This window comes from Camelus bactrianus, chromosome 13 (genome assembly GCF_048773025.1).
Source record: "Camelus bactrianus isolate YW-2024 breed Bactrian camel chromosome 13, ASM4877302v1, whole genome shotgun sequence".
In the NCBI taxonomy this organism is placed as follows: domain Eukaryota; kingdom Metazoa; phylum Chordata; class Mammalia; order Artiodactyla; family Camelidae; genus Camelus; species Camelus bactrianus.
The window spans coordinates 14808606-14836316 of record NC_133551.1 but is presented as its reverse complement, the minus strand read 5'-3'; the positions used below and the strand labels follow the sequence as shown (position 1 = coordinate 14836316).

Genomic DNA, 27711 nt, shown 5'->3' with positions numbered 1-27711 from the left:
AGGACTTTTACAACTCCTCCATATATTTCTGTGCTATACACGTATATGATGTGATGTGAATATACACTTTCATCTCTCTGTAAACTATTCATACCGAACACAGAGCTTAAGTAGACAGGTTAGAAACCAACTCAGAAATCCAAAGAAACTCCTATTTATAGGGACGTGAATTTGGATTCTGAAGTCTTCTATGCCTATTCTCTTAACTATTTTGACTGTCAGAGTGTTTCATATTTTATAGTACAGAATGTGAAGTAATTTATTCTACCAGTTTCTGGCCTTAATTTTAGAGACTAAAAATCTAAGTGTAATATGTTACATAAAATTTAGAGTTATCTAAAAAGAGTTACAGCTGTTCTACCAATTACATGTTATAATAATTATTTAAAACTGAATCATATCCTATACTCAAAGACTGAGTAATTCTATCTACCTAAAATTTGAGGAAAATTTGAGCTGATTTACAGCATATAAAAATTAATTAAGGGGGAGTAGTGATTGTAATAAAGTACATCTTATTCATACTAATGAAAGTAAATGAAATAACATGAGATCCACTCAGCAGTACATCATTGAAGCATCAACCCACATTTCTAAATAGCTATGACACCAGCAGAAAATTGGAAGTTACAGTCTTTGACCTATGCATAGCCAAAAGTTTCTTAGATACCGGTTCTGTTTAGATTTCAGCATTTCCAGGTTTCTGTCTTTTCTTTCACATGTATGATTTCTGTCAGCTCTTTATGGTAGCCTGGAATCCTTTAGTTCTGCATCTGTATTTGAATATCTATTTCATATGTAACAACAAATAGTATACATAATTTAATAAACTACCAAGAGAAAATGGCCATATTTGTATTTCACACACCTAATATTTTCCACATGAAAGAGAGTGGAAATGTTATCAAAAGATATTTTCATTTGACTGTTATTAAAATGATAATAACTGACCATTCTTCTCATGGAATTCTAATAACCTAATTGAAATACAAATGTCCCATGATACATAAAATCCCATGCTAATATGTTTGCCCTTATTTAATGTCAAAGTTATTTGAAGATGATCTTACTTATAACAAACAGAACACAGTGAAGTATTTATGCATAGGATAACATTCTGAAACAGTCTCTGAGGTCAACCTTGGCATAATCTGTCTTGTGGCTGTAACTGTATCTTACTCTAAGTACAGTGATTTCCTCATGAACATGGCCAAATCATTTCATGGTAAAAACAAGAAAAAGTACATATAGTATACACAACACAGTACAGCACTAGACAGATTTTCTACAATAAGCACTATTTAAGAAAAATGGGATACATGTGGTTTTCAAATTTAGTTTTTCTAAGAATCTAAATCTATTATAAAGGCACATACTTTAAAGCAATAGAACTTTACAAATTTTGTAATATAAAGAACAGTGCAATCAAAAAAACCCCAGTGATCATTCCATTCATTATTTTTAACAGTTTTCTTAGACTCTCCTTTTGAACTCAGTAGCACCTGTTGGATAATTTTATAAATCCCTGTGGAGTAAGGAACCAGTAGTTCTATATAAATTTCCATGGACAACTTTATAGTTCATTATAGAGTAGGAAAGTAGATATTACCTTTACTATGTTCTGTTTGTTATAATAAAACCACCTTCCAATAGCTTTGACATTATAGTCAAAGTAGAAATAATATAATAGCATAAATAAATTAGTTCTTTTACTGACCGAGTAATTTGGTAGGAGGAAAATGGAAAAAAATAAAGACATAGAATAGAGAAGACAAGAATAAAGAAGATAAACACCTAGTATCAGTTTTGAGGCAGCCCACATCTGCATATTCTGATCAGATATTTAACACATAATAGAGAGATATTTCTGTTGCGGTAGGTATGGGTATGAGGGCTAAACAAAGAAATAACATACTAACATTTGGAAGTGTGACAGAGTGTAATTAAAAGAGATGGTGTTCAAAATATTTATCAAAATGCATGGGAATTAAAAAATGGTGATGATGGTAATGGTGATGGTACAGTTTCTGCTGTAACAATCTCTGTAAGATTAACTTTAAAGTTGAATGTAATTGCAAGAAAAATGTTTGGCTTACTTTTTATTTCTTGACAGTTTGATAAGTTTATCTCATTATGCTAAAATCTTTAAAATAATATTTTAAAATAATTTTGTAACATATCCGTCCTATGTCTTAAAAAAATAAATTGTGTTCCTCTAAGTGTGAGGTAGAAGACAGACAGCAGAAATATCTAAGCAGTAGGTAAAAGGACCCTGGATTTCTACTCGGAGGAGTTGGGTTCAATTCTTGATTTTACTACTTTTAACTACGTGATTCCGAGCAAGTCTTTTAACATCACCGAACCTCATTCTCTTCACCCACATAATGGCAACATTAAGACCTATTCTAATCTACCCTCAGGGAATACTGCAAAGCTCCAAGAATAAAATGCTTTAAAAGGATATGAATATTCTGGTGAGATTTGTAATCCTTCAGCATTCTCATCAAGATTTTATTTATATACACCAAAATTTTAGAAAAGCTGATATAAACACAATTTTCCTCCTCATAGAGCAGAGTGCACAGTGTAGCACAGAATGTCATGCTCTAATAAATTTCTTTGAATTGTAATCAAAACAGCACAAATGAAAAGCAGGTAGCTAATTCGCTACACTAACACAGCCGCGATAACCCGAGGATGCTTTTCTGAATCACTGTCTTCTCATGTGTTAAATAATGCGGTATTGGATAATGAAAAATTTCCTCCCATCTCTGAAATTATTATATTAGCTGGCAAAATTCACTTTACTTGATTTTTTTAAGTCTGGAAATATATAAACTAGTTTCTGAGCTAACATCTGAGACAAGCATTTTTAAAAAACCTGTAAAACATGAGGGTGAATAGTGCTATCAGTCTTTTAAATTGTACGTGTATTTTCTGTGACATTTTAATTTTAGCTTCTTGTCTTGGGGACAAAGGTCTCTCCCACTGTACACTAAATGCATTAGAAGTGTGAAATTTCAGGTTATTTTTCAATGTAAATTCTCCTTTACATTATCAGGTATTACCAGATAGGATGTTAAAGAGGCAAATTTTAAATGGCTGAACGAAATGGACTGTGGACAATGAGAACAACAGCTACATTCATAGTTTAATCAGTGAGAAATACGCACATAATTAGATTATATTGCTATAAACTGAACCTCAGGAATCAGGAATCAAATTACCTGCCTTCCCTTAAGACCCCTCTTTCCACGGATCCCAGGAACACCCTAGAATACAAAAACGAAAGTAAGTATTTGTTCCCATTTTTTCATTAGGCTGCTTGTTTTTTTGATATTGAATTGTATTAGCTTTTTATATATTTTGGGTATTAAATCCTTGGCAGTCATATTATTCGCAAATATCTTCTTCCATTCACTAGATAGTCTTTTCGTTTTGGTGATGGTTTCCTTTGCTGTGCAAAAGTGTTTAGGCTTAATTAGGTCCCACCTGTTTATTTTTGCTTTTATTTCTTTTGCCTTAGGAGACAGATCCAAAAATAATTGCTATGATTTATGACAAAGACTGTTCTGCTTATATTCTAAGAGTTTTATGGTTTCAGGTCTTACATTTAGGTCTAATTCATTTTGAATTTATTTTTGCATATGGTGTGGGGAAATGTTCTAATCTCATTCTTTTACATGTAGCTGTCCAGTTTTCCCAGGATCCAAGGAAGACATACAGTTGGCTAATAGGCACATAAAAGATGCTCAACATTGCTAATTATTAGAGAAATGCAAATCAAAACAACGAGGTATCACCTTATACCTGTCAGAATGGCTGTCATCAAAAAGAACACAACAAACGTTGGTGAGGATGCGGAGAAAAGGGAACCCTTGCATGCTATTGGTGGGAATGTAAATTGGTGCAGCCACTATGGAAAACAGTATGAAGGTTCCTCAAAAAACTAAAAATAGGGCTACCATATTATCCAGCAATTCCACTCCTGGGGATATGTGTGGCAAAAACAAAAACATTAATTCAAAAACATACATGCACTCCAATGTTCACAGCAGCACTATTTACAACAGCCCACACATGGGAGCAATCTAAGTGTCCATCAACAGATGAATGGATTAAATATATCCATGGAATGTTACACAGCCACAAAGAGTTAAATTCTGCCATTTGCAGTAATGTGGACAGACTTAGAGAATATTATGCTTAGTGAAATAAATCAGAGAAAGACAAATACTGTATGATATTCCATTTATATGTGGAATCTAAAAAATAAAGAAGTGTACATAGCGAAACAGAAAGGCAGATATAGAAAACAAACTAGTGGCTATCAGTGGGGAGAGGGAAGGTGGAGGGGCAAGATACGGGTATGGGATTAACAGGTACAAATTGCTATGTATAACACAGACCAGCTACAGGGGATATATATTTTATAGATCAGGGAATTATAGTCATTATTTTGTAATAACTTTTAATGGAGTATAATCTATAAAAATACTGAATCAAGACTTAAAACTAATATTATATCATACATAAACTATACTCCAAAAAAGTAAACACATGTTGAATCAATGAATTAGGTTTTTTTTCTCAAACATCAATTTATGAAGTATGCCAAAGAGAAAAATAAATTATTCTTTAAACTGGTGTGATATTTAGAAAAGCTTCAGTATATTAATTTAACTCAAGTGGCCCTTTTTCTTCTTCATAAGAAAATCCTGATTTTATTCAGGAATCCAACCCATCTGTACTCCAGATGGGATCCTGCCATTCTTCTGGTGATAGTTATTTGTCCAGAGGTGGCATGCAACCAAGGGTGGCACAACCAGACAAACAGGAAGTCTTATTTTCTGCACCCAACAGACAATTACCTCCTGTCTCCCTGTCTCCCTGGCTGGACATAATGCCCTTGCGTCGGCAATCTTGCAATCACATGGATAAAGCCAACATCAGACAAGGCAAAGCAGAGAGGAGGGTGACAGCATCACTGTGCTCAGGATCATTCTGTGCCTAGATCCCACCTAACCTATGGATTCCGGGTCATGTAAGCAGCAGTAAGTAGGTCATAGGGCTTAAGCACTCCGTCTTTGGAGCCAGAATATCTATGTTCAAATCCTGGCTCTGCTCTTACTACCTGTATACAGTCTTAGGTAAGTCCTTCTCTCTGTGCGCCTCATTGTCTTCATCTATAGTGAGACTACTGATAGTATCTTGCTGGGTGTTGTGAACGTGAAAGGAGTTAATTCATATGAAATGTTTGCATAATGCCTTGTACATATATAACCATTCGATAAATCATTTGCTATTATCATTATCATCATTTATTTAAAAATTCCTCATTTTAAAGCCAGTTTGAGTTAGGGCTTTCTGTCACTTGCAGTCCAAAGCATACTAATTGATCAAATCCCTTGAGACCTACAATCATTTTTTATAAGCCTTAGAGACTAAGAAATCTGTCAGAATCTTGTAGCTTGGAATTTCTGTATATACAGGTAAGTTCACAGATATCACTGGTTGAAGTAATCCATTTACTTTCAGCTCAACAGTGCTTAATACTCATCTAATGTCTCTATCAAAAGGAGCCCAAAGATGAGTTATAGGATTCATTTCATGAGGATTTTATACATCTTTACATAATATAGCTGGGCATTTAAGAAATATGATCATTATTTTCTAAACTTTAGTAGTTTCAGAAAACCTAAGGATATAGAAGTATTTTTTCATATATATATATGCATACGTATATTATTAACTTCGAGAAAGGACTTTTTCTTTGCATTTGTTTTCAGGAGTGATTAGCACTGTATTATTTTCGTTCATTTTTCTCTACTTAAATGTTTCATAACATAATAACAACACCTAGTTAGCTATATCATTCATGGTTTTAATGAGAATTTTGAAGTAGCCAAATAATGGTAGGCACACTATCACAGAACGTTCTTATATGTATGATTTGAGACAGTCGATACTTTCACATAAACTGATCAAAATGAGTGAGTATGATTATAGGCACTGGGTTTATTGATGGTCACTGTTAACACTGGGATCCTTAAACCCAAGATGACGACATTTCGCCAGGACACGTAACTTTGGTTTAGTTATTACATCAGTTGCTAGAAATAAATCCATGCCAAAGGGTCAGGAAAGGACAGGATCACAAGCAGCAGAGTAATTAACAATGTAAACTGTATACACATTCCTTTGGGCCAATAAGAAGGAGTTCAATTCTTTGCACTACAGATTAGAAATGTCATCTGTAAGTCTGCTGTATCACGTGGCAGTTAAGTGGCTGAGTTGTGCGATCACACTGAAGATAGTTTTTTGATGTGAAAGAAATGACTTGTATGCTTACTAAGGGAGTAGCTTCACCTCACCTCACCAAAGGAGACTGATTTTGATTGCATTATAGCACATTTAAGCTCTGAATATTTCTTCTCTGTGAGGGCATTCACAAGTAATTATAAGAAGATATGATTTAATTCACTCACTCAAAAAAAAGTCTATACATCTGAAATACTCATCTAGCAAAGAATAATCTAAATTTACTTTCATGTGCAAAAATTAGTTTCCAGAAATAAATTTTTGCCTGAACAAGCACTTGTATAATATAGTTAAATACTAAATTCTGAATATGATTCCCTGCTTTCAAACCTGAGAAAATGCTAATATTGTTCGATTCTAATTTTTTGAATATTGACAGTGAAAATGAAGAAATGCAAATAGAAATCACTGAACTGCATATGGCACTGAAATCTAGATATGATGAAGCTGGAATGTCAGAACTCTGTATGCATCTTGATTCATTTTTATAAGTAGAACAAACCGTTTTGCAAAGGTTCTATCTTTATTCTCAAGTACCTACATTTATGAACAACTATCTTCCGTTATTAAATTAAACAAAATATATATCGTCTGAGGCTTATTTACTACACATTGTAAAATACAAGCCCTGTCAAGAGCTTATACTCAAAGATCAATTACAAAATAAAATTTTCATAATTTGATAATTTCAATTTGTGCTTTTCAAGTGTAAATTTAAAATAGCTAACCATAAATACTTATATAACCTTACTTCCTTAAAACAAAACCCAGTAAAATTCAAGACAGTCTAATTATATTCCTGGTAGGTTATTTTTCTTAAAGCTGGATTGTTTCACTCAATTAGATTACCTGCCTGACATCTGGGTTTATGACTCTTGTTATACTTTATCTTCAGTATATCACTTTAGAAATAACATTTGAAGGAAACAGACTTACTCTTTCCCCTTCCAGTCCCAGTTGTCCTACTTCTCCAGGAGAGCCAATGAAACCCTTAAAGTAAGCAAATAATCTTTATATTATTTCACTTAAATATTCACCCCATAAATAATTCTACATAGAGACACTTAAAGTTTGTTCATAGTAATATAAAATTATAAGGCTTAACAGTATGAATAACTTCCCTCACCTTATTGCTTTTCTTCTAGAAGTTATAGATCAATCTTTTCATTAAAAAAAAAAATGAGTAGGGAACATAAGACATGGTGGCTAACAAAAACCAACAAGTGCCAATTCTTTTCTGCACTGAATTTACAGAGGGCAGAAAATGTATACAATTAACGAAAATGTAAGGCAGAACGGAGGTATCCAAAGAAGTATGGAGGAGGAAGAGATTCATTCCAATGTGGAAGAGGTGACGGCAAAGAAAGTTGCAAAGGAGACTGCCATTTGGGAGAGGTCTGTGGAATAGATAAAAATCTTGATGAGCAGAGGCTAGAGAAAGAACACTCCAAGTAGAACCACAGCAAGCAGAGACAAGATAGAGAGGACTCAGGGAGCATTTGTAAATGGTTAACTGACAGCTTCTTATATGTAAGATGCTTTGGAGAAGAGCAGACCCACTGTGCCTTCATGGAGAGTCCCTCTGGTCTGAGAAACAAGGGGTACATACAAATAGCAATGCAAAGTACTTTGCCCTAACATATTTCAGTTGTATCTCACAAGGGGCAAAAAGTAACCTATTTCATCAATTTAATAAATAAAGTCTACAGTAGTTTGAAGAATAGATTAAGGAGAGCCTTTAAATTTCAGGCTAAAATTTGTAGTCTTTATATTTTAGACAACTGGAAGCTACTGGACTTCAGGGGAGTGTGGTACTGCCCTAATGTTAAGCTGTTTTTCTAAAATATTAATCTGTAGACAGGATACAGAATACACCTGAGACAGGAAACACTGAATGTAGGAAAGCTTGTTAGAAGGTTATTTCAATGGTCCAAATGAGTCTGGATCACTGATTCACAAAACATTATTTTAGTACCCACTGTGTGTCAGGAACTGGGATTATAAAAAATGAATATGAAAATCAGTGCTTCCAAGAAGTTCACAGTTCATTAGGAAAATGAGTCATACAAATAATTGTAGTATCATATGATAATTAAGACATGATTCTGTGATATGTGGTATGATAAATACAAGATACAACAGAAACTCTGAAGGCAGAATGACCAACTTGGCCTAGAAGTAAGATTTAGGAAAGCTTTACAGAGGTGGCAACATTTGAGCTGAGTCTTGAAGGAAAGGAAAGGCATTTTATGCAGGGCTAACAATTTGCCATCAATCAGTCAATCAATTGATAGAAATAAAATGACATGGCATTTTTGTAGAATTGCAAATAGTTCTCTGTGACTGGTAGGCAAGAAGTAGGGTTACAAAGATAGCAGTGGCCACATATAAAAAGTCTTTAATGTAATGATAGAAAGTTTGAAATTTATACTGACTCATCAAAAAAATGTAGGCATAGTTTTGATATAATCAAATTTAAAGTTTATAAAATTCACTTGGATTACAGTGGTTCTCCAGTCTCTCTATCTCTAAGGACTGAGGCAAAGATGATTCTAAGGTTTACATTGGATTGATAGCAAATGGTAACTACCGACAGAAATTTGGAAAACAAATAGGACAGCTGAGTTTAGTAGAAGAGGATGAGTTCTGTCAGTCATTTGGGATTGTGGTGACGATGAGGCATTCAAATGTAATTGTCTTTGCAGAGAACTGGAGACGTGAACTCACAGAAAGAGCTCATAGAGCAAGGGAAGTTTTGAAGGGCAGGTGGGTCAGAAGCCTTATGGGTGGATTTGTGGTACTAATTTACAGCCTTGGTTTCCACTGGGATGGATAGGAAGATGTACCCTAGGATTCCCTTGGACTCAAGGTCATGTACGTAACAATTTGGAGATGGCCCCAGCCAATTTACCATTGGTATGAGCCCAGTGGGTCAAGAGATCTGTATTCTGCTGGTATGAACATTTAGCAGCTATTTTTGTGTCTTCAATGGGACTGCAGGATGTAATTGGCCATACTGAAGTTAACAAAATTTACTCAACAGGCTTTGAATGATAGCAATCAGGTCATTAGCCTATTGAATTCTGAGGTCTCTCAGATGAGAAAAGCAGTGTTGCAAAGCCACATGGCACTTTACATTCTTATAGCATCCCAGGGAGGCCTCTATGCCATAATTCAAACTGAATGCTATGTTTTCATACCCAATGAATCCTCTAACATAACACGTTTAATGAATCACGTGAAAAATCAGATTTCTGCCTTCCTAGTCTTGACAATCTCTTCAAAAACTGGTTTGGCATAGGAAGTTCTTGGCTTAAATATTTACTTAGAACTCTATTAATGCTATTAGGTATACTGTTTGTATTTTGCCTGTTTTACAAGATTATTGTTTGTTGTTTTACTAAATGGGTGACTCATCCTCCAGAAAAAATAATGATCACTAGGTGACTTAAAGCAGTTGACCAGATATATATTTCTATATGAGACAATGATTGTAATAGTGTAACTCTAGATATGGGAAGAAAACAAGAGGGAATTTTTTCCTGGACGATGACAGACTTGTAAGATAGGTGGTCCAGAGGCTTTGGGCTACTGTTAATAACGGCACATTGAGTAGCCTATCAACGAAACCCTGTCTTGACCTAGGAATAAGCACCCCTAGTGCCACAGGGCAAAATAGCCATGAAATGCCTCCCAGACCATGGTCAAGTTTATGACCATGAGGGATCCCTGCCAACTAAAAACTTGGCATTTCCCATCTGCCCCTCCAACAATTAAATTACAATCACAAGCTGCTGTAGCCACTGACCTTCAGCACACCCTAAAAGGAGTTCAGGGTGGAGACAAGGAATGAGGCACTCTGTGCTCTCAGGAAAACTGGCAGAACAGGCCTTATGATAGTAAGATATTTTCAGAAGATTTTATAAGCCCAGATTCTTCATCTCCCCGTATCTAGAAAAGTACTAAAATCATTAATGGAGTCTTCTGCTCCTCATGACTACCAGTAACCTTCTGCAAAAATGTGTGCTTGATTGCATGGATCGCCCTTCACCAAAATCACATTTATACTCACCTTCCTTCCCCGCTTCCTCTTCAGAGCAGTTACTCAGAGCTAGCTGAAATGCTGTTTCCAGGGCTCTAGTCCTCATTTTGCCCCAAGTAAAACTTAACTCACAATTCTCACATTGTGTGATTTTATTTCAGTCAACAAGTTAATGTTCTAAAGTCCACATTTGAGACCCTTTGTGAATGTGACACCTAGAGAAATAGCTCTCCTGAATCTTCCCGCACTCCCAACGGAAAATTTTAAAAAAATAAATCAATCAAAAAGATTAGTTATTTAAAAAATGCTTTTATGAATTTGGCCTTCAAAACCTTAAAAAAAAAACTTAAAAAGGGTTACAATCAGGACAATAATTTTCAATACAAGTGAAAAAGCAACCAAAGGATGTGTAATATAGTACAAAAATGACACAAAGAAGAGCTTAGAAAAGTGACAGGCATTCACGGAAGCAAGATGAGAAAACGCAGTAAGAGAAAACTGTGCAGTGACAACTAACAGGTGTTGGAGCTCAGCTCCCGTGCGGAAGAAACTCCCAAATTCCAATAATCATGGTAGACACTGCATTGAAAGTGCATGCCGTGTGCACTTTAAGAATGTTAATTAAGCTCGGGTAATGCTCACAACTACCTAAAAGGTAAGTTTCATTATCACCTTTTAATAAGATGAGTGAAGCACAGAAGGGTTGAGTAACATCTAAAGTAACCAAGCTACTGAAGAAAAGGTTAAGGAAAACAAAAACAAAAACAAAAACAAAAACAAACCAGGCCTGTCTAACTCCAAAACCCATGTTCTTGCCCATTAATCTCTTTTCTGAATCCAAGTCAATATGTGTTTCCGGGCAGTTTTTAATTAAAAAAATACATGACTTCCCCCCACTGTATTTTCACTTAATGTGAGGGCAGCGACAGCACGGGATAATGGAAGAGTGCTGAGCTAAAGGTGAGATATACCTGTTCTCCTATTTCACAAGACTGATAGCAAAATAAAAGGAGAAAATACATATGAAGTATTTGAAATGTTTAAGATTTTTTTTAATTAAGGCATCATTATAGCATATATTGCTCGAATACTTTTTGTTTTCCTTATTTCAAAAAGGTATTTTAGCTAATATAAGGCACGGATGTAGATTCTGGAAAATAACAGGCTATTAAAAATTGAGAACTTTAAAGACAAAATTTTTAGCTTATTTTTACTAATTTTTCCTAGAACCAGCTTTGATTTTCATTTGTGGCACACTACGTAACACACCACAGTAAGCTTTTTTTTTTTTTTTTAACTCCCTCAATGATTAAAAGTGGCTAACAACTCCTTTAACAGTTGGAAATTTAATGGTATATTCTTGATATAAGTTTATTCCCTTCTCTGCAGATATTTCTTTACCCCAAATAGTTTTGGTATTATTATCTCAGCCTTGAACTAACATGAATTTTTTTGCATCTTCGTGTTTCTTTCATCACAAATTCTTAGGTCTATACATATTCACATGTAAACACTACTACAAATGTTTATAGAGCATATTTCTAACACATCAGACATTTTGCTAGAAGCTAGCAAAATAGTATAAATGATGTAGGAACTATCAAAGGATGATGTAAAACCTACCAACATAAACCTGCTTTCTGTGGCCTTAACGGCGAAAATATCTGTTAAATAAATGTACTTCTTTCTAGGCTAAACCCGCATTACATTCAAAATTCCTATGACAGTGTGAAAATACCTATTCTGTATACTTCATTCTACTTCTATGTGAGCATACTTAACGAAATGATGAAAATGCTTACTTACTCGTACACCTTTAGGACCTGGATTGCCTTCTGGTCCAGCTAAACCCTAGTGTGAACAAACGGCATCATCGTCATACTACAGTACTTTTTAAAGAGTTGTTGATAAATCGGTTAATTAAAAGGGCATATAAAACGGTATCAGTTTCACAAGTATAAACTTCAGAACTCTATATGCTTAGCGAAGATTATACACATTCAAGGAAGGAAGTTTAGAATTTCAAAACCAAAAGAGGCACTGTATATAATATATACAGAAATATATTTTCAAGGCCCAAATAAAGTAGATTAACACATTGTCAGACACAAAATTTTTAACTTACTTCTCATTGGAAAACTGTTCTTTTGAAACACTTCTAATCAACTATCTAAAATATATTCCAACTTTAAAAAACACATTTTTAACTTCAGATCAATGTCCATATGTTTGAGTATTTATATTTTATACTTTTCAGGTAACACTAATCATTGTTTGGTGGTAAGACTCATATAGTGCCCTACATGTATTTTTAAAGGCTTTAAAAATGAAATTTTTTAACAATAGATTATTTTTTTGGCATTTTTAGTTCCCTAATTTTTGAGAATAAAAAGATATTTGATATAAATGTAGTTTTCCAGCATGCTAAATGAATAATTAATTTCAAGAGTAAGTAATCAATTCATAAAAGCCTAAGAAAGAAAATTTGTTCTCTTATCAGTCTACATGAAGTAGCTAGAGAAAGCTAGACACTTGAGAGAAATAAATGTGAAGTGATTAAATTTTCAGAACAGCATACAAAGACTTGAATCCAGTTCAGATAAAAGTACGCAGACAGTGGTATATGTAGCACTGCCAACTGTGTCCCAAGCTTTTATAATTTGTATTATTAAAAAGCGTTGCTTATCACACAGAGTCTTAACTCTTACCATTGCTTCACTACAGTCAGTGGCAGTACTGTAAAGTCAGCAGCAGGGCTGCGGTAACATTTATTAGCCCACTGGGCATTCTAATTTAGAAGGCTCTACTGTATAAAGCATCAAACCTGTTAAAACACTGCACTCCCATTTTAAACAAAATTTTCTGCAGTAAAACTTTTGAAGGATTTTTCCAATTTTGTCAAAATTATTTTGCTACAATTCATTATTTAATAAAAATAAACCGATTATCATTTGAACATTAACTCTTGAAATCATAACGTACAATGTATTAACCAAGAGAACATAAAAGGAGAAGTATAAATATAGTTACCTCACCTGCCTGCCAGGGTAACCACGTGAACCAATATTACCAGTGAATCCTGGAATTCCCTAAAAGGAAAAAAATAATTAAACAATACAAAAAAGTCAAAAGAAGCCCAAGGGAACAAATTTGGTGCATTCATAATACTCAAATTTGGAAAGAGTTTTTCCCACATAAAAATGCTACAGGTTCTGCACATGGCTTATGTGATTGAAATAATCTATTTGAAATAAAAATGAAATAAAATTGCTAAATAAAAATAAATAAAACTGTTAGACTAGGGACCCAAATGAGACACTGATTATTAATAACGATAAATCTAAGGTGAATAAATCCAGTGCTGCATAAATTTTCAAAAACATTAATTCTTGAGAACAAGTTGGTACATTTCTTAATAACCAGTATCTTTTTGGATTGAATTCCTTCTTGTCTCAGTCATCCTGCAATTCTCAGCTGTCTGACATGAGCCTTCGAAGACAAAAAGGGGCAGTGAACTTCAAAACCAACCTCTCCTTCCTTGCTATAAGAATAAGTTAACTATAGGAAGTCTGATTAAGTAAATGGATATTAAGTGGTAAACACCTGCATCGTGACGTAGGTCTACCTAAAAATACGCATCGCAATTTTGGATAGGAAACTCATTTTGAATTGACAATTGTTTTTTCTTTCTTATTCTTTCTTTCTTCTTCTTCTTTTTTTTTTTTTTTTTTTTCCAGGGGGAAGGTAATTAGGTGCTTATTTATTTTCAGAGGAGGTACTAGGGATTGAACCCAGGACCTTGTGTATGCTAAGCATGGGATCTACCACTTGAGCTGTACCCTTCCCCCTTGAATTGACAACTTTGTATTCCTGATTTAAAACAAAGTTTGCTCAATCAAGAAAGGCTAATATATGGAGACGCAAAGGCCTAAGAAAAGAAATTTGCTGCAGAACTGTGTGGAAAAGTACGAAGAAATACCTTCACTTTTTTTTTTTTTTTTTTTTACTTTCTTCCACTGATACATCATTCATACATTCATTCATTCAGTTTATTCAGAGTTTAGGACTATTAAGTAATTTGTGAACCAAGGAAATGCCAGAAGAATGTATGCTGAGCTGTCTTTACTTAACCTCCAATGGTGACATTTCATAGATTCTTTATTATGTAAAATTCATTCCCTGTTGATTGCTTGTAAAGGAGATAATAAAAGGCACTGGCCCTTTGCCTCTCTGCTCTGAATTATACAGAAGAGTGTTACCTCCAGTTTAAGTATGAAAACGCTATAAAATTCCTAAAATTTGGAAAATCTAGAGAAAAAACACAGCAAATAAAAGGCAAATTGAGGATCATGGTTGAGTTTTTGCCTTCCATGCTGTTAGACTTATAAGTTCCCGATATGTCTTTCTCTCCGCTTTTCTCAGAATCCATCTCTCAGTTTTGTTCTCTCTCATTTCTCTCCCTTCTCTTCCCCTTCCTTCCCTTGCTCCAACAATTACCATTTACTGAGCACTTTTTTATGTGCCAATCGCTATGCCAAGCACTTTTCATCTACTTTCACCTATGAGATAGACAGCATTTTCCTCATTCTACATTTGAAGAAACTAAGATACAGAGAAGTTACAAAGAAACTAAGATACAGAGAAGTTACAAAACTTGCCCAAAGACGGCACAGGGAGTAAGCAGCAGATTTGGGATAGGAACCTAGACAATCTGACAGAAGTTGTCACGTATGTGAATGCACACATGCACACACACACACATATATGCACACATACACACGTATACATTCAGACACATATATGACAGTAAACAATTTAACAGAATGTTGAATAAACAGTGGCCTTCTGAGAATCACAGAAAATTCTCATCTACATGTACAGAGATTATATCCTATGAATTTCAGAAGCCGTATTTATATATATTACCTCATTAATATTATATGTAATATATATATTATTCTTATAATAACATTTACTGAGCACCTGTCATGTGCCAGGCACTATTTCAGGTATATTGTTTAATCTGCTCCAGCCCTATAAGGTAGATATCATTATCCCTATTTTACAGATGAGAAATGAGACATACAGCATTTATCACCAGTGGAAAGTTAACTCGGCTAGTAAATAGGAAGCCAGAATTTAAATCAGCAAGTCTAATTCCAGAGACCACCATTCAAGGCTGCCTCCCTAGTGCAGGCTTAAAGTGCAAATAACTTCCACTAGGACTCCAGGGAAAGCCCTCTAATTATGAGATTTGTTTCTGTCTATTTACAACTGCTTCTTCAATTCCCCATCCAATTTTGAAACACACAGGCCTATATCCAGATATCCACAAAACCTTACACTTGGGATGCCAATAGAAAGGAGTTTTTGCTCTGTAGGTCACTACCTTGCCAACGCCAAACACCACCCCTTTCATTTGTTTCCTAGCCAAATCGGTCATTGGACCTCAATTAAAAAGTGTTCTAAGACATAAATAAAGTCTGATTTTCAATGGATTTTCATAGACGGTGTTAAGACAACATGTAGAGATATAACACATTCCAGCTGCACAGAGAAATACACAAAAGGACTCCACTCCATGACTGAGTCCCTCTCTGCTGGAATGCAGTAGCAGTAAACAAAGTAAACAAGACATGAGGGTAGTCTTATGTGGCATAAACATATTCTAAGCCAACCACACCCTAAAATCACTTGGACAACCACAGAAGCTCAAAAGAAACTCAAAACCAACATTACAACTTAATTCACTCTGCATTTAAAAATGACTTTAAAAAGAAAAAGGCTCACTAACCTCTGCAGATTGAATGGAGGAATTTAGACACAAGTTATATCTCTACCCCTGGAAGAAACAGGAACAGTAAATCTGCCCCAATCCCACTTCTCATTTCAAGAATCAAAGTCTGAGTCAGACTTCACGAGAGCCCCAGCTTAGCCACCATGGGGCGTCCCCATACCTTAGCTTCTCATTAGTAAAACAAAATAATATCTAGGTCACAGGAGAAAACAGAATAATGTGTAAAAATATATTTAAGGTGGGGGTAACTGCAGCAATTCTTAGCATTGCTGGGCATTAAATCAGTTAACATATGGAAATATTCAATAAGTAACTATACTGCTGGAAGTTCCAGTTAACAGTAGTACAGTTGGGCAACTCATAAGCACTCAGTAAACAACAGCTCTCATTACTAGAGCTTGCATGAGATGATATAATTATTTTTCCAAATGTTTGTTGGCCAATTTATAGATATTTATAAATTTTCCAGAAGTGAATGTCTCCTAGTCAATTAGTTATGTGCCTCTTAATGTCCCTAGTGTTTCCGCAGTTAAAATGCAAAATGCTTTTAGTTGTTCCTCAGAGTTATCACCAATTTTGCCTTTTTTTTTTCTGGAAAGAAATAAAAAGAAAGCAAGAACTGACTGCAAAATACTTTTTCCAACCTTTAGAATTGATTTTAGATTCTTCTCAAATCACATCACCCTCAGAACAGTGACGTGTACACTAACAGCATCAGGCTGTCGAGCAGTTGCGGAGACCCGGTCAGCACAGGCAGATGGTCAGTTTTTCACTTACTTGTGATGTGTCAGGCTTTCTTCATTGGAATCCACACATTTCTGCCAAAACAGTATTCTAGGAATTTTTTTTCCCTCTCCAGGAGCTAATCCCTCCTGCCCTTCTGATTTTTTTTCCCATAAATGCTCAAATGCTTTTCAGCACTTGTTTGATCTTCAGGAAACTGGGACTGTACTTGCTACAGATACACACATCACTTTGCTTGCCATGTCTACTAATTAGTAATCTTGAAAAATTGTGCCTCAGGAACTGAACAGAGTTTACTGTCCTTCTTAGCATAAATTAAAGAGAAAATTGGCTTTATTTCTTCACTTATCTTTCCCTTAGGGATAATCCATCACTTTTCTTTCTGGAGCTCCCTTTAGGGCTTCCCGAGGCTCTCTGCTAAATCTCCAATAACGGTATTTTTCACCCTAGTTAGTATCAAATCCCCTACCCTCTTCACTGATTCACTCATACTGGCCTAGTACACATTGTATTGAAAACAAGAGATATGGCTTTATTCTTTCCTGCAACATAATTATTTTCAGGTGGGAGAGAGAAGGAATAACATGATCAATAACTAAATAGTTCCCAAACTTTTGACTTTTTAAATACGTGTGTATGAATAGGATGGACAATAGACAGCATACGTGCCATTCTAATTCGGATTGTTATTAAAATCTACTTGCATTCCCTCTTGCAAAGGTAGGGACCTAACAGCTATGAATAGGCTTTGGAGAGCAGGCAAGCCCCTGAAACTTAAAAAAAACAAATCAGGTGTGTTTGTGTGTACATGCGTGTGTGCATGTCAGTGCATGAACTGTGCATGGATAATCTGGGGAAACGGTTGTTCACAGCATTTATGAGATCCTCACAGGGGCTGGTGAACCACAGAAGTTTAAGAACTGCTGGTATGGAGCATGTTAGGCAGATATTGAAAGTCAGTCTCAGGTATGAAAAAAAAAACTATGATAATCAATTAAAAGTCTGTCCTGTACTAAACAGAGTAAAAAATTACTGAGAAGAAAAACTGAAAGAACGACTGGGGAAAAATCATCTCTCAGTGGAGTTCCCGACTGTGTCTTTTTCACTGGAGAAGATGTAAGTGCTGTAAAGGAAGAATACTTACTTGTTCACCTCTGAGTCCTGGGGGCCCTGGATAGCCTTTGAGACCCTGCAAGGGTGAAGGTGAAGACATGCTGTGAAAAGTAAACCCATTTGAGCCAAACAACTAAATAACGGTTCTCAGTTGTCTTTTACGTTCGGTTTTCTCATCAATACAAATGTAATTCTTACTAATCTATTTCTTATTAAATTTAATCCCTTTAAATAAAATTTTAATTTTTATTACAGAATAAATTTCCTATTAATAATTCTTAATTTATCTGGAGTGTTATTTAAATGATTTGCTATTATTTAACTAAAACGGTAGCACAGTAGTAAGTAAAAATAGCATCTTTTATAAAAGGCTGGTATCTAGCAATGGATCTGCTAAATTCTAAGGAAGCTTTTTTAAAGTTGGTTTGAGTCCATTGATGCTGAAAAAAATGCTCTCAGCTATAATCTGTTTCCATTTTTTTATAAAAGGCTGGTATCTAGCAATGGATCTGCTAAATTCTGCTGGAGTTCTTTAAAAGTTGGTTTTAGTTCATTAACGCTGAAAAAATTGCCCTCCGTCATAATCTGTTTGTAATTATTGAAAAACTGGGCCATATTCAGGCAGTTTCTCTAATGTAAGTTACTGTCATAACACTTCATGAATAAACTAAGACAAATGAAAGAGATTGCTCACAGGTCCATCAAAAGGGGTTTTATAAAACTAAGAAATTAGTACCAAATGTTATATGTCAATCACACCTCAATTAAAAAAAATCAGGAACAAAAATTTTCCAAACAAGAATCAAAATCAAATCTTAATCTCTATAATTAGCACCCAAAGATATAAAAAATATAATATGCTTTATCCACTAGAAAGATCTTCTATGAGCACACAGAAGGAACCTCAAAGAAAGGACAGGAAGAAAGGACACTTTGAAGCTTACTTGTACAGCTCGAATCAATAATTAGTAAACTAACCTGCTGATACTAGAATTTGGCCTACATAAGAGAATATGAAAAAGTTCCTTTTTAAAAGAAACTCTTAGGATTTTAAGCAAGTCTCAAAAACCTGAAGTAAATTATAGCTTACAAATATCAAAAACTTCAAATTAATATACGGCAAACTGAATATAAATGTTTGAGCTTTCAGGATATAGAGTAATGGAGTGAAGAGTCATTCAGGATTAATTATTGAGGGTTTATCAACTCAAATTAATGAATTAGAGAAAGAAATGATGCTCTGATTAGACAATAGGGAAATCAGAAAGGTTGCTATTTGAAAAATAAGAAAATGATTTAAGGGGCTTTAGAGATGATAAACTTAAAAGTAAAACATTTAAGTAAGAGAGGCCTTTTGGGAACCAGAGAGAAGACTGGAAAACATAAGAAAGGAAGTTTGGAGACAAACATTTTTGTGTAATCTGTAATGTTATATGTGAGCACATTAGTAACAAGGGATAACAGAAGGAAAAAAGCAGGAGGGCAGAGGAAAAGACCTGTCCTCTGGGAGCTCTGTTCTTTCGTGACTAGGCTCTTACAGATCAGCAAGTGGCCGTGAGAAAGAAGAGGGCAAAAAGAAGGAAGGAACAAAGAAACCTCACTGAGCTATGTGCCGGACCTCATGCCAGCCACGTCCAAATACCTGACCTAATTCTATGGCAATCCCGTGAAGAAGGCCTCTTTCCCATTTTTACAGATAAGAAAACTAAGCTCTGAGAAATAATTTGACCAAAGTCATGTGGGTAGTAAGATGGGATCACGCTGGCTTGATAGACTTATCAAGAATTGAGTAACCTGCCCTTCTATTTCCTTTATATGCCTACATTTGTCTGACTCAAACGTGGGCTGTCCTCATTCTCATCAAATGTTCCAGCACTAATTATAGATGACCAAGATAAATCAACACGCCATATTTCATAAATCATGGTATTCTCAAAGTTACATTTACCAATAGCATGTAGTAACCCACAATTTCACTGAGTTTCCACTTTTTTTAAAGATAGCTGAAGATCAGCCTAATTACAAAATATGAGACATATTGTTCTCAGCTTTCCAAAAGTTACACAAAGCTAAGTCTTTTCACTTTTAATAACGGGAAATAAGAAAGGTCCTCAGCACTAAGACAGTGGTGGTGGCTCCCTGGGACGAGGCAGCAGCCCCAGGACGGAAGCTGTAAGCCTGCAGGAGAGCGTCAGGGAGAGGAGGAGTGAGGAGCCAGGGGAGAGGCACACAGGTAGACAAACTCTCTGCCATCGGCCTATTACTTTTTTTTTTTTTTTAAAGTACGTGTCCATATATTTACTTCCTTATCTTTATTTCTGTGAACCCTCGAGTCTAGCTACGTGCTTCCCTTTCTCTATCTGATTCTCTGACCAGAGTTTCTTCCCTCCCCAGTCCATGGGGAAAGAGAAGGCTGTGGTGGTACAATTCTTTAGCTTACTTTCCTGAAGCACTTTATAACCATGAACTAGACATGCTGATCGTAATGTCTTCCATATGTACAGTTCCCTTTGAAGGGATTCTTCCTCAGCCAGAGACTCTGATAAGAAGGCAGCACCGAACAGTCATGATCTTTTCTTCATGAGCTCACTCCTGCTCCACTGCAGCCGCAGGAGACGGCACTTGATCTAACGGAAGCCAACACAAAGTCTGGCCAGTAGCCTGAGGTCACTTGGAATGAAGAGTTCTGCCTAAATAGGGACAAACAGGGCCAACCAAATTCTTTTTAAAATTAAGTTTAACTAGAAGGGAGGGAAGGGAAAGGAAAGGGAAGGAAAGAAAAGGAAAGAGAAGGAAAAGAAAAAGAAAAAGAAAGGAAGGGAGGAAAAGAGGGAGGGAAAGAAAGAAAGAAAAAGAGAGGGAGAAAGAGAAAGAAAGAGCCAAAGAGTGAGAGAAAGAAAGAAAGGAAGGAAGGGAGGAAAAGAGGGAGGGAAAGAAAGAAAGAAAAAGGGAGAAAGAGAAAGAAAGAGCCAAAGAGTGAGAGAAAGAAAGAAAGGAAGGAAGGAGGGAAGGAAGAAAAGCAAGAAAAAAAAGAAGAGGAGGGAGAGAAAGAAGGAGGGAGAAAGAAAGATAGAAAAAAAAGGAAGGAAGGAAGGAAGGGAGGGTTGACTGAGGTACTTTGCTGTAGCTGGAAAGATTTACCAAAAAAAAAGGATAAGAGGAAGAGAAGCCAAAATGTAAGTAAAAAATTTAGAGTAAGCAGAAACTCTATTAAGAAAGAAAGTTGTCAGAGGAAAGCCAGATAACGCAAAAAGGCAGATGCAGAGTAGATGAGAAGCAGTACAAATAGAAAAGAACAGAAAAAGACCCCCAGATGAACGCTGAGACTCTCAGAGCGGCTTTGAATCAGCGCCTGTCCCCAAGAGGCCAGGTTACATACAGTGCCTATTTTTAGATTCCATGGGTCCCTGGTTTCCCTTAATGCTGTAGAGAGAATTGAAATAATTCTTCCTTGAAATAGCGTTAAGTCTCCATTCTTTGCAATCAAAAGAGCCTAAGTAAAACAGAATGTTTTGGGTTTGGTTTTGTTTACTGCTAATAATGAAAAGATCAAGCACACTAAGTTTTAGACCCAGTTTTGCCACTAACCAGTCATGAGTTCCAAAGTCTTCATTTGTAAAATGACAGCAGTGAATTGAATTATTGCTAAATTTTCTCTTAATGCCAGCATTCTGTGATTACTTGAACCCGTAAGAAAAGTCACCACTTTTTTTTTTCAGCTTTCATTGAATGAAAAACAAAGGCATATTCTAAGAGTCAATTTAGACTTGGAGGCACAGGAAGAATTCAACTGAGACTGATGTATGTATCAGAGAAAAACCAGATTCAGGCTCCGAAAGGCATATGGTCTGAAACAAAGACAGGGACTCTGGGATGAAAAGAATGAAAGAGAGTGGGTCAGGTAAGAGGCTATCATGATAGTCTAGGGGAAAGATGATTATAAGTTAGATTTGAGGGTGGAGTTAAAGATGGTAAATAAACCCCTTAAAGAGTTTAAACTTAAGCTCCTTGTCTGTTTTATTCAATGTGGTATCCCTAGTGCCTAGAACATAGTAAGTGCCAGTTAATTGATGGCAAGACTTGAGTGAATAAACGAATTGATGGAAAGACTTCGATGGAGTTGAGAGTTACGTGGGGGGAAATAAATTCCAAGTATTTAATAAGATATCTCAATTCTCTTAATGTTGAGATGAAAGGTAGTAAGTCAGAGAAAACCACCTTTTGTTATTTTTCAATGTAATATTATGCTGTAATACACAGGAGTTAGCATACTATTGTATCAAAGCCTCCATTTAGTCCCTAATTTGTGATTATTGGCCTCATTTATTTTCTACTTAAATACCAGTCTGTAATATTTTAAAAAGCAAAAAGAATAAGTTCCTGGGAAAACTGCCTATATTCAAGCTTTGGCATAGCTCCAATCTAGGGACCTGGCACTTTATTTTTAAAAATTTGTTTATATTGTAGTCTTTCGAAAATACTCTGAGTCACTGTTTTCTATACTTTCTATAGGAAGAAAAGTCCAGTAACTAAAAACATATGATTTTTCTCTGATGAATATATTGGAACAAACTGATGTGAACACATTCCTTAAGGCATGCCAATAGAAAAATTTACAAATTCTGTTTTAGAACAGATTATGAGTTATAGAGTTGTCTCAATTTTTGTTATTGCCTTACCAAGAATTCCAATAATAAATTGGTCTTAGAATCTAATTTTAATATAGAGATCTTAATACTTATTTTAACAAGGATTTGAACCCTAACAAATATGTTATCAATAGGTGACCACCCAGGACAAAAAGACAAAGAGAGACAATTGAATTAAAATCAGAAAGATTAAAGGATGGAAAAGAAACGAATTTTAAGTATACACCTGAACCTCCCCAAGTAATTAAAATTTGGATAAAAAATGTTTACCCATAAGGAAAACTGTGGCACCATTTACAAAAAGGCCCCCCTCGCTTTGCATGGTAGTGGTATCGGGTGGTAAGAATGACGATACAAGTTGAAACCACGCAAAGCAATCTTAATGATGAGAAAAATTACAATTTTTCTGTGTCCTTTAAAATTTTTTGTCAAAATGTTAAAAATCCTGTTACATTTGTATAGGAAAATTTTAAAAATTAAATATCAATTTAGTACAGTGTAACCAAAAACATTAGACATAGTGAGATTTAAAGTACCATTTCTTTGAAAAAAACTTTATGAAGGCTAGTTTGAATACTGCCTGTCTTGTAAGATTATACTGAGCGAGAATATGTTGTGTTTTGGCAAATTATCCTAAGTGTGGATCAACTTCCAATGTTTTATTCTTTGCACTTTCAGTGCCATGAAATAGCTCCAAGAGTTCTTCTAATGTAAATTTTTTTTTGCTATTGTAACCTCCTCTGAGACATCTCTATCCTATACATCAAATCCTTTCCTCGAAAAGTTCATCTTTACTGTGTTCCCCTGACTGTGTATCTAGAGTCTCCCAAATGGCAGCGTGTCCCAGGGTCAGCTATATCTTCTGCCATTCCATTTATGTTCAGTTCTAATTTTAATTTCCGTCTTATCACTGTTCCTTTATTTCACGGTACTTTCATCTTTATTGGCCAATTGCTTCCTTCGAGTGTCTATTTGTGTAAAACGTCACATAGGTTTATCACTGAGAGACAAGGAAGCAGTACGGCTATGCATTCTGCTGTCTGGGCATGAACTAACACATGTGCGGTCTACAAGGACCAGCAGCTCTGAATGAAATGATGTGTCTGATCATTGATCTCGAGGCACATCTATTATTTACATAGTGACTTGTAGGCTGAAGACCCAGTAGCATAGATTATACTTCATGCAACTAATCACAGTTAATATATTGTGATAAGTGAAATCTGACCATATTGTTGGGATACTGGAGCTATTTAATTAAAGCTCGGTAGGTGAAATTTGTGTATATAGGAAACATGCGAAGTGAGAAATATATACATACTGAGAAAGATTCTCAATGATATAATCTCCATGTTGTCAACTTTGTACATGAATGGCTTCCTCCTTTTAACAGCTTATCCCCCTCTTTCAGTGGGAAGGACTTCTACTCACTGACATAAGGACTTTTCCTACATATGAGACAGCATCCCCTATGGCATAAGACAACTTCTGTATTATCACTCTGCCTTTCTATCTCGGGCCTCCTGCCATAAACTTTAGGTTTCAGAAAGGCAGGGGCACTCCTCTCTAGAATCCACAAAATTGCCAAAGAAATTCTGGAGACTAAATGACTTGCCTCTGGTACACCCCTTGTTAAAACCCTTTAGTAGCTCTCTACTGTGTGATAAGTGCTTTACCATGGCGTACAAGTTCCTTTATAATTTGACCCCTGAATACCTCTCAAGCCTTATGTTCTGACACCTCCTGCCTCACACCTCATATCCCCAAAACAAGGGACTGCTTCACCCCTCCAAGCCTGGGTTTGTCATCACTTGCGTATAGACAGCACACATGTCTACTAACTACAGTATCGTCAGGGTAACTTCTACTCATCCTCAAGATGTAGATATCCTCAGATACTGCTTCTTTCCCTGTTCCCCAAATACTCCTCCACCTCCAGCCCCAGGAAGTTTAGGTAACCCTCAGCTATGTGCTATAAAAATCTTCTCACATCTTCATCACTGCACTTAGAAAATATAATTGCGATTTACTTCAGTAACTGTTTCCTTTTTCAGACAGGAAGCTACTTGAAGGCAGGACCTCTATCTTGTTTACATAATATTGGTGTTCTGAATGAATTGTGGGATGAAAGGATGCAATTAAAGCAACTGCAGAATTCTAGAGACAAATTTTATATCAAAACTGCTTCTTTTGTTTGAAGGAACTTCCTTGTATCTCTTGCTTCTGTCTAGTCTCGGGAAGCTGAGACAAAGGTGGGCTAACCTTAGACATGATCATGTGAAAGGCAACATCTCTGAGAGATCAGGGCAGGTTAACAAGTTCTACTCGCCCAACCTAAATGGGATGAAGGGTGTCTGGAGCTAGAGGACTGAGGGGAAATAAGACAGGTGAGAAGAGATACTGACTTGAAAAGCAGCCCTTGAGGAGGAAGATGGCCACTAGGACCTGGTGAACGGGCACAGTCAATTAAACTTACAAGCAGCAATGTTCATTTATTCACTAATAATGTGTGCCATTTACTAGGCTGAAATAACCACAGTGAATAAAATATAGTCCTTGCACTTAAGGACTCCTAAATCACTCATATTCCCCTTTAGGCACTGCTACAGTACTGTTATACGAAAGCCAATATTAAATTTTCTTTTTCTGTGATGTAAGAATAGCATTCCTTTACAGATTAGGTAATTCTAAGTCTCTAGAAAAATTTGTCAAACACTACAGGACTCATATCAGCAATGCCTTGAGGAATACAAACAGCAGTTTATAGCCATGTTTTGGCCAAAATAACCAAAGAAAGCTATGGCAAAATTGAGAAATAATGATAAGACGGCCAGAGCTCATCAAAAAAGAATCCCTAAGCAAGAATTCAGAATGAGAAATCGACAACTATGAAAATTTAAGTACTACTTGAGGGAAGGCAATAAAGTTCCTAAAATTTTAAGAATAAGGAGTTTAATTGTTTTCAAAAAATTAAATAGAAGATTGATCCCAGATAACTGGCGAGCTTGAGGAGACTTAAGTCATAGGATGAAGACCACACAAACCTCTCTGTTCTACCCACCTCCCCTTCTTCTTGGAGCATGCTTCCCCAATGCACGCAACAGATCCCTGCCAACTTCTGTCCCGAGCTCCTCACAACACTGACCTACTAACCTCCATTAAAGTTGTAGTCCTTCTTAACTAGTTCTCATGGAGAAAAACAGTACGATAAACTAATGATCAAAATGGTGCTACATGACCAATAACAGCTATTTCTGAAAACACAGAAATTTTTCAAAAAAAAAAAAAAATTCTGGAAACTGAAATACTTTTGGCCAAATGAATTTATCATTAATGTTAGAATGTCAATCGTAAGAGGGAAATAGCTTTGGACAAAGTAAAGCTTTCAAAGTCCCACAAATTACACCACGTTGGCAGCCACTGGCTTGTGTGTGGGGGAGTTCAGCGTGTGTTGTCTTGTTCTCAGCTTCCCCTACCATTAGTGGGAATGGCAGACTGCAGAGGAGATGGTCACAGTGATGACAGTACAGCCCGAAGCAGAAGCATGTGTGTTAGACATTCAGCACTACACTTGAACCACGAACCAACCCAAAGTAAAATGTTGTTCTGTAGATGTTTACAGGAATAATGGGCCACTGAGAAGATGACCTATAGAATTAACAAGGAACAAGAGAATTCTCCTTATTTCTCTCCCCGGGGAACTGACTTTATTTTTATTGCAGTTCTCACTGACATTCAGCATTGTTACACCTCCTTAGGACTGTCCTTGCTTTAAATAGATTGTGAAAAGCTGTACAGTTTGTGAGCGACTGATAAATCACAATGCATTCCGCTTGATGTTTTCAGTTCTTTTTTTCTTTTCCAACTTTATCAAGATGTTAACTGTGTACCTCCTATGCAATGGAAAGTTGTTTTTAATTGAAATAATTTCATCAAATTAGAATAAGAATTCACACTGATTTACAATTACTATTAAAACCAGAGTAGCTGAATTTTTTGATATTCAGGAAAATACTGCCAGACATTATTCAGAACAATCTGTTTAAAAACGTGCGCATCTTTCACAATTGTTCTCAGTTATACCGTCATGCTAAGACGTGCTTAATTGCTCCCATCTGGCTTATCCTCTTAATCCCAGAAAAACCGCTTCAATAGAAATCACTGTTAATGTTTTTACCATTTTAAATAGCGCACTTCCAATATTAATATAGCAACTGATCATCTATATTAAAAGCCAATTTAAAAATTCATCTGGAGTCCAAGCTCAAAATTATAACTCTTGTATTCCATCCAACTCAGCATGCACTCTGGATCTAACTTATCTGCTTTTTGGCACAAATCAGACACTTAGTGGGAAGTGAAAACATACTTCAGATCCTAGGAAAATAAGAGTTATATGAAGGTGGCTAAATTGAGGCAATGTAACCAGTCAGTCTGGAGAAACGTAATGCTCGTTAAAGATGGTGAGACTGGTTTAAAAAAAAAAAAATAGTTCAGGAGAGAGAGATAAAAAGGGGGAATGGAAGAAGCAAACCAAAAAAACTACTTAAGAGGAAAAAAATACTGCTGCTGATTTATTTGCTTTGTTATTTCTATCTCAATATTACTTCTAGTTTTCAGAACATTTTGCATTAATCTGTTTATCTCAACAGTTTTCATGAGCTGTCAATATTCTACACACCATTCTCTTGCAGCCATTTTAAAGATTACTTGAGTATGGCTTATATTAGAAGAATTTTAATATTTCCAGATACTTCCAGAGAAAAGGAATAATGAAGTCATTATCTGTCATCCAAAACTATTTGTTCCCTTGGCTTCCTCGTGCATGCACGCTTGAGATAGTCAGAAGCACTGAAACACACATCTGACAAGTATTAACATAATGAACTTATTCGGAGCCATTAAGAGCGAAATCATGTCAAACAGGCCTGGATATGAGTCCTAACTCTGCCAATTAATAGTTGTGAGGCCTTGGGTAAATGACAATCATTTTATACCTCAATTAACTTATTTGTGACATACTCAACATAGTATCTGTCTCAATG

The 27711-nt window shown here is 35.7% G+C and overlaps 1 protein-coding gene across 11 annotated transcripts in view; it reads right to left on the bottom strand.

The window, feature by feature from the left end:
* Positions 1-27711, bottom strand: part of COL24A1 (collagen type XXIV alpha 1 chain) — a 338176-nt gene that overhangs the window by 227944 nt on the left and 82521 nt on the right. For all 11 annotated transcript variants that reach the window (XM_074376091.1, XM_074376094.1, XM_074376086.1 and 8 more), the window contains 5 exons: positions 18049-18093; positions 13399-13452; positions 12170-12214; positions 7258-7311; positions 3228-3272 (listed from right to left, as the gene is read on the bottom strand). In XM_074376091.1, the coding sequence (XP_074232192.1) occupies positions 3228-3272; positions 7258-7311; positions 12170-12214; positions 13399-13452; positions 18049-18093 (243 nt within the window). The remainder of the gene's footprint in view (positions 1-3227; positions 3273-7257; positions 7312-12169; positions 12215-13398; positions 13453-18048; positions 18094-27711) is intronic.